Here is an 8370-nt window from a genome sequence, read left to right as displayed (position 1 = left end):
GCATATAATACGAACTCGCATATAGTACGAGGTGAAATTTTTGGGACGCGAAATGGAAAAAGTTTTATCCGCATGTAATACAATTTAGGAAAACTCGAGGAAAACATTTATTTAAATTGCAGTCCACACTTCAATCACTGTCTTCCTCAGCTGCGCTCTCTTTGGATAGCTCCTTATTGGACATATCTTCCCCAGAGGTACTGTACTCACCTTCAGTGCCATCGAGCGCGTTCGATATGCCGCACTTTTTGAATGCGCGACGCACAAGGCCCTCTAGTATGCTGGCCCATGCATCCACAATCCACTTGCATAGCGTGGCTGGCGAAGCCCACTTCAGCCGACCCGGTCGGCGTCGCTGCAGGCTCACCTCAGCGCATCCAATCAGCGTAACACCGCTTGACCACGTCCTTGAATGGCTTGTCCACGCAAACAGCTAAATGTGCAGCTGAGACGTCATCCCACCGGGATAACGACGAGTTCAGTGTGAGATTCGTGCAACAGCCTCTTCACCGAGTCGGCCAAATGGCAACGAAGCGAGTCCAGCACGTGGATGGACGGGAACGACAACAGTCTACCGAGCCGCCTACACTAGACAGACTTTATCCAGACGAGCACAAGATTCTCGTTCATCCAGCCTTTCTCATGGCACTTCACGATCACAGTTTTTGGCAGCTCCTCACCTTTAGGCACTGTCTTGCGCTTGAAGACGACATAGGGCGGGAGCTTGCATCCATCTGCCGTGCACAACATGACAGTAGCTAGTGTTTTCTCATTGCCAGTGGACCGGACATGAACTTGTTTAAAGCCCTTTTCGTGCAAGGTGATGGGTTGTAGGCATGTCCGGATAAACCAGCATTTGGTCAGCATTGCCGATTTGCCTTAGCTGGAAGTTGTTGGACTCCACAGATTATAAGCCAACTTCATGTTTACTGCAATGGAAAGCTTCACAGATGCTAAGGGATAGTTGTAACACAGTCCACATACTTAAGAGAGTCCTCAGGCTCTTAATTACTACAGCAGCAGTTTTTCACAGTGAACAAAACCATCATTTTACAAGTTTGGCATGTCCAAAATGTTACCATCAGCTAGAGTATTCCCTACTGTCAGTATTGAAATATCCACACAGATGCCAGCTATGTGTATGTTATGGTACACTCCACCCCTACATTCATGAGCATGTGTTGTGGAGTGGCTAAGTCTTTTGCACCTAGCTCTCAACTGCAAACTGCTGCAGAGGTAGGGATTCAATACTGAGGCAGAGCTCAGCAGCACAGTTTTCATTGCTATATGTTGAAGAGATGATACAGAGACGGTTTGATGACAACTTAACGGAAAAAAAAGTTGACAGACACCTAAGGCTGTTTACATGTGGGAATGCAAAAGCATTATAGCCCATTTGGTGAAATGTTTTTATTTTGTACACTCATGACAGGGTGCCACCTCCCCCCCGTTGGCTGTGGCGTCACGTGCCAAATGAAGCATACACTATGCCACACCTTTGGTTAGTGAGATGGCTGTGACATGATGTGTGCAATGATCCATGTACTAGGCGCACCTTTAGTCAGCCACAACCGTGGAGCTGCCGTTGCGTTGAGGAAGCGTGCTTGTCTCTCACACTGGAGGCCCGGGTCTGATTCCCACTCAGACTGAAATATACCAAATTTTCCTTTCAGTATCATTAATTTTGTTTACAGGAACCTCCCTGAGAAATTTGATGTCCATCCAAGCATTTTCTGATGTTTTCTTACCCTTTGCGCAGTCGGCCATTTTTTGGTACCATCGCTCGGTCACGCCACCAACACCGGATATTTGCGTAATGGGGCATATAATGCTTTCGCATTTTTGAATGGGTAGAGTAAACCTAGTTTCAAGCTTTTAACTCATGCCACAGTAAGCTGCACAAAGATGACCCCTGCCAGGCATGTGCGTTTTAAACAGACAAGCACAGCACATACTTCAAATGCTTACAATTGTGCCTGCGAACTATTAAGGTGCTAGGTGCTGCAAAAACAGCTGAAATTTCTAACTAACCCCCTTCCAAACACGCCCTCTGTCTCAAGAAAACACCGCTCCCTGCCAGAGTTGATGTTACGTGCACAAGCACCGTACCATAAAATGCAGTCCTAGCACTGTCACTCAATATGAAAATGCTACATTGGTAAATTGTCCAGTGAGAAATGGGCAATGGTGCTGCCGGAAGTGTGCTTCCCAACTAAAAAGTAACAAAAACAAAAGAAAAGAAAAGCAGGGCTCGTCACGTGAGCCCGATGCAATCCCTCTGCTCTTGTATGGGAGGAGGGGGGAAGGAACTTTGCCAGCAGATGCAACTTGAGGCAGAGCGAGAAACTGTCTGTTGGCAGTCACGCTCACCTCCAAGCAGTATGATAACAGGGCCATTAAATTTCTTTTATCTTCTCAAATAATAAACCAATCTTTCAAATTATTTTGGTAAAACAATTCCTACATGGCACTTTGGAAATTGAAGTGTATAACTAAAATTTGGAATGGGGCCTGATGAGGGGCCCTTTCAGAAAAAAAAGCCTTGGATGCGAGGACAAATTTTCACTGTATTGTAAACCAGGAATGAAATGTGCATGAATGAGAAAGAACCTGTAATTTAAACTCGCCGCAATGCCTCAGTGGCTATGGCATTTGGTTACTGAGTATGAGTTTACTGATTTCAATTTTTGGCCACTGCAGCTGCATTCGTATGGGTGCAAAATACAAGAAACATCAGGGAACTAACAGCTAGACAATGAAAAATCCAAGGTGATTGAAGTTCATCTGGAGCCAACCACTACAGAGTTTTCAGAGCCTTTTAGTTGCTTTGTGATGATAAACCCTGTATTTTGTGGATGTTATAAAGCTAAAAAGTACAATTTAGAAAATTTACTATACTCGCTGACAACTTTCTGTGGCAACGAACGAAAAGCTACAGGGGCAGAGCTTCTACACACGTGTTACTGCGCCAAGTAGTCCGCCAGCCTTTGACAGTGCTTTTGGTTGCTCTGAACAGATCGACAGTTTTGCATTTGCTCAGACGCGGAAGGGAAAAGCTGCAACATAAGTAGAAATTTACATTCAGTGGTGTGTTTTATCTTATTTAACTGTTGCTAATAAGGTGTTTATGTTTTCTCTTCCCCAGCTTAAGCTAATGTGCATGAAAACATGGCACTCTCTTCAGAAGCGCTCTCACTTGTTCGCTCTTTTGTCTCCGTAGCTTTCCCTTTATTGCCACTCGATTCCTCATGGCATTTCAACTCGCTAGAACAATATGTAGATTTACAGCATCAATGATGGAACAGTGCCTAAGTTACATTTTTGTAGAAACCAGCCGACATGCACTCGCCAGGTCAGATGCACACTGAGCCACTGCTAGAGATGCCACAGTAGACTTCCGTTAATTCGAACACAACAGGACCAATGAATTATCCAGCGGGTTGAATGCAACACCAAGACATGCCGCTAATTTATTTGGCAATATATTTGCCCAATTCTAGCATGCCCTAGCATTGAACGAGTATCCACTTTAGTGGGTTCAAAGTAAAAAAACTAACATGGAAATTACATCAGAGCTCCTAAACAATGCACTAATCTAACATGCACACAATTTTTAAGGAAAATTTAGCATGCCTCCAATTCTGGCAATAAAAAATGATTAAACTAGCAAACATTACTTTTACAAAATGGAAACTCAATTATACTCAACAACCACTGTCGCCAGTCTCTGACAGTAATTTATCGCTGCATGTGAACTAGATGTACTCCATGAAGTCCACTGCATGTTTGACATTGTGCATTTATCAAACTCTGCAACAATGGCCAATGGGAGGGTGGCCTATGCCTAGACCGACCACTCAACTTGTTCATCCTGTGATGAGTGCTATTCTCCAACCAAGAAAAACGTGTGATGCCAGTTGGTACCACTAGCTTTGCATTTAAGACAATTAGGGGTGGGCAAATGTTCGAATGAAGTAGTCCTTGCCATTCAATTTATAATAAACATAGAATTCACTACTCAAAATTGGCTGAAATGTTTTTCTGTTCAGAAATAACACGTTCTATTGTAAATGACCTAACACCTAATCTAATAATGTAAATAAGCTTTTTACTAAGTGAATTCCACCAATCATTTTTTACTGTAATCACTTAGTGAGCTACTGTTTTCACTCGACAACCTTCCAAGAAAAGCAGCCTGCAAATAGGCCTTCTCAGTGGGAAATGACTTGCATTTGATGTTTTCACCATCCCCTAGAGACAGACACTGATGCTTTTGGGGTCAACTGCATGCGTGCTGACTAAATTAAATTACTAGGCAAAGGCCAATTTTAGGATCGAAATAAAAGCTTAGGCCCACAGGAATGCAAAGGTGCACCTGAGACTTTCAGTCAGGACTCAAGTGAAAAATTGAATTATGTGGTCAATTTAACGGAAGCCTACTGTACTTTCATTCACACAACCTCTAGAACATGGTTGCTTTCAAGTGGGCTGACATAAAGTTTGCCTTCAACAGTCAAACCAACACATTTCTTAACTTTGTTCACGGTTACCTCCATGACAGTTGAGGTGGGTTCTACCAGATATATGTTCCTGGTAGTAGGAACAATCTCATGCTTGATTACCCTATCCTTAACACTCAATTTCCTTAAGAAAAAGATTATGACATTGCAATCGCAGCCTTGCACATGGGTCTCACAGGGTGCATGAGCAATAGATGTAACCTGCCCAAACACAGGTTCATCTGACTTTACCTGAACATATGAATTAGTCCTACGGGATTTGTCTAGTGCACTAACATTAATGGTGAAGCCAGCTACAACGATTTTCTTGTACTCTATTCCAAGTGGTGTCCTCTGTCCCTTGCCAAGAAGGGTATATTCTGGCAGAACTGTACAATGGACTCTCAGCCTATACCCTTTTAACATTGCCGTCAAAAGGTCTCTCACTGGCGATGATGAAACCACTGTTGTCGCACAAAGTCTAGGCATTGCCAAAAGAATTTGGAATTTCTCGACAATTTGCCACTGTGCATGTCTTGTACCGTTCACAAGTCGCACAAGACGGCCATTCATGTTTTCATAGGGATAGGCTGAGAAGTTCCACAAGGGACCCCACTCCCGAACCGAGTCAACAAGATGCAAAAGAGAATGGGCATTGAAAGTAATATTTTCTTTTCCATAAAGCACCTCATATTCTTTCAAAAACAAAAACATTTGCTTCTGCACTGATCTTAAAAGCTCAGAAGACACACTGTCCGCAAGAAGGACATGCATGAGAGACACAAACTTCAGCCAGTTATTATAGTAAGGCTGCGGAAGAATTCCAACTAGCACAATGGGCGAAAAATATAGAAGCCAGTTGCGCCACTCTGAAGACTTCCAATACTTTCTGTGTGCAAGCGACCTTGGAAGGCGAGGCATTTCAAACACTGGCTGGAGTCCACTTAGACGCTCATCAATACAAGAAACGCTGCCTCCAAGACTGTAGGGATGCGCCTTCTTGTGGTCGAACCACATGAATGCTGTGTGCCGTACAAAGCCAGAGCAGACAGCATGCATGTAGTCAACCACAAAACTAGATGGAAACTTGAAAAATGAAAGCAAGAAAAGAATATTGCTTCCCTTTACACCGAGAACAGGCATTTTTTTCTTCTCTGCTTGACGTGCACAGCGCCTCATGGAGACATCAGTTCTCATATTGCCTTTCAGCGACTCCACAGGATACACTCTTACATGGCCATCGCCCTTTTGCACAACTTCACCTTTTTGTTCACACCAAGCACACCCGTGGGCTCCATTGAACTGTGTCATGTTCATTATCATTGCACGTGCAACTGTGTCAACAACACACGGCCCAGGAAACACGCGGGTGCGTTTGGAGAGCCCATCTGGATTTGTCCAGCTCAGGCCTTCACTTGACAGTCTGTTCAGCTCATCCACAAATGGCTTTAAAAAACAATTCATATCAGGCTTCTGCTCGCCAAACCACAGGCCTGCCAGCAAGACTCGCTTGACGCGATATTTAAATGGTAGTTCATTAACCTGCAGCTGAAGTGGCCAGATCGAAAACTTTGAAGACTCAAAAAGTGGAACCCCATCTGTATTCCACGACACAGAAATGTCATAAGTTCCCATCCCAAACTCATTGTAAGCTTTACTTTGTGTTATGTCACTCACATCCAAGCTTCGTTCCTTTTCTTTAAGTTGAAGTAACGCGTCTTTGTCCTGCAACATGTCCCGAATTTGTGATTCGATATCAAGGACAAGGAAGTAATGACCCTCTTTTGTCATCTCTTCTACAATGGAATCTTCATTGCAGGAAGGGCAATGTAACTGTGCTGCTGTGCCTGCTTTCCCAAGTAAACACTTATCCCTTTTACAATAGAAGAACATTTGTGGTCCTTCTATACCTCCACTAAACTCCTTAAAGAACAAATACTTTGTTGTTGGAAATGATGATCCATGTGGCAAATGTGCCTCAACCACTTTCAAAAGGCTTTCAGTTGCCTCCCTGCTGGTACAGTGGCGTAGGCTGTGGCCCATCAGTAGCAGCAGGCTTTCTGCGCAGGTTATCCGGCACCCTGGGTATACGTAGCTCTCCTGAAAAATAAAAATTATGACAAACAACATAAGAACAGTGCACGCTCACAATTTGACTCAGCTCTTCACCTGAAAACAAAGTTCACGCTTGTCAAATGTTACGATTTTATTGCAAAATGTACGACTCTTTAGAACTCGTGTGCAATTGTCATTTTGACTTCAATATTTAACAGTTAATCAGGCAGCCAAAATTCATCCGTCTTCTCCCACTATGGCAGGCCTTAATCAATATTGTGGTTTCGGCACATAAAACACAAGAATTTACATTTAATAATGCAGACAAGTTTCGCATCTTTAGATTCTAACATGGCATTGGATCTGCATGCTTTTGTTTCTCCTTTCGCTGGGATGCGTGATGCAATGAGAACATACTTATTGACCATTAGCAGGCCTACGTGGACAATGGCCACCACCCGTGTCACATAAACGTGCCCTCACATTACGACACCTTAAAGGGACACTAAAGAGAAAAATGACGTCATCTGGATAAATAAATTGCCTCTCCACTACACCAAAAACACCACTCTTACCACGATAAGACGCTTGGTAAGCCAGAAAAAGCGCAAAAACGAAAGACGGGTGGCGACGCCCCTTGAAGTTCTTCATTTTCTCGTCTAATATTCAAACTATTATTTTGAAATGACTGCCTGCAGAACAATGCTTTATTAGTCTAAACTGATTTGTTGTTTCGCTTTAGGGTCCCTTTAAGTGAATGTGCCCTTCTGACCAGTGCACTTGATTTGGATTGTAAGTGCTCCTTACCAGCTTCAAAAATGCCGATTTCATCTATGATTCTACACTTGTGCTCCGGGACCTCCTCCTCTAAATTTATGGCTGTGTTTTTTCTACTTGTGAAATAAACACCGATTGATAAACACTGTTGATATCAAGGTGGAAAGCCCCCTCCCGTAGCAGTATTCGTTTTACCCGAAGGTGGACCCAAGGAAACCAGACATACAAGGTAAAACTGTTTGACGTATCCAGTACTTACCGTTGTAGTCCCTTGGGAAGCGGGAAAAACGATGTTTCCGTCGTCGTCGTCGTCACTCGAGGCGGAAGTGCTGACAGATGACATTGAAATTGCATCGTCAGCTAGAGCAGTACTGTCATCCAAGCCACTGATATTTCGGTCGTCGGAGTGTTGCCTCGGGTCGTCTTGAGAGCATGTGCCTGCACAGTCCGTACTTCGAACAGGCGAGTCTGGCTCCGGTGACAAAGCGCCGGCAAGCGGCTCGACCGCGTCGGAACGACGCGAGCTATGTCTCAACCGATACCTGGTGCGGACGGGTACGTCGACATTAATGTCACGCAGGTGCTCATTATAGCGCTTGCGAGGAGGCATGGTGAACACTTCATCCAGGCAGTCAGCGACAACCACCGACAGCACCGCCTGATACACGTGCAGATCAAGTGCGATAGTGTTGTTGTTGTTGTCCTGAGTGGCCGTGGCACATACCCACAGTGGGGGATTGAGCGAGTGGTGCAGAAAAGCGTTCTCCCTCCGCACGAGGCGCTGCGAGCGAACTAGACGCAAGTATACGCGTAAAGCACCTGCTACATACAGGACGTTCACCACCCCTCGATAGCATGTGTGTCCGGCGCTTCATTTCAACATCAAATTAAGACTGATATTAGGTTGCCGCATGTGTATGTTTGAGACTTGGGTTATACAGCGAGATGTCTAATTTCTCAGTCAATGTCAAGAGCATCGTCTGCTAGCGAGTTTACGTACTCCCTTTTGGTTTCTTGTAAGGTGGCAATTTCTTTGCAC

The 8370-nt window shown here is 44.3% G+C and overlaps 1 protein-coding gene across 1 annotated transcript; it reads right to left on the bottom strand.

The window, feature by feature from the left end:
* Positions 1–4289: 4289 nt before the first annotated feature.
* On the bottom strand, positions 4290–6285 carry LOC139058340 (uncharacterized). Its single transcript, XM_070536757.1, has one exon. It carries the CDS (start codon positions 6231–6233, stop codon positions 4452–4454), a length of 1782 nt encoding a protein of 593 aa, XP_070392858.1. The 5' UTR covers positions 6234–6285; the 3' UTR covers positions 4290–4451.
* Positions 6286–8370: the final 2085 nt, after the last annotated feature.

Source organism: Dermacentor albipictus, chromosome 1 (assembly GCF_038994185.2).
Source record: "Dermacentor albipictus isolate Rhodes 1998 colony chromosome 1, USDA_Dalb.pri_finalv2, whole genome shotgun sequence".
Taxonomy (NCBI): Eukaryota; Metazoa; Arthropoda; class Arachnida; order Ixodida; family Ixodidae; genus Dermacentor; species Dermacentor albipictus.
Note: the sequence above shows the minus strand (reverse complement) of the source record. Positions and strands in the feature narration are given on the sequence as shown.

What these genes read in the sequence shown, in the direction of transcription:
- LOC139058340 (XM_070536757.1), bottom strand. Translation starts at nt 6,233, where the DNA reads ATGTTGCAGGACAAAGACGCGTTACTTCAACTTAAAGAAAAGGAACGA.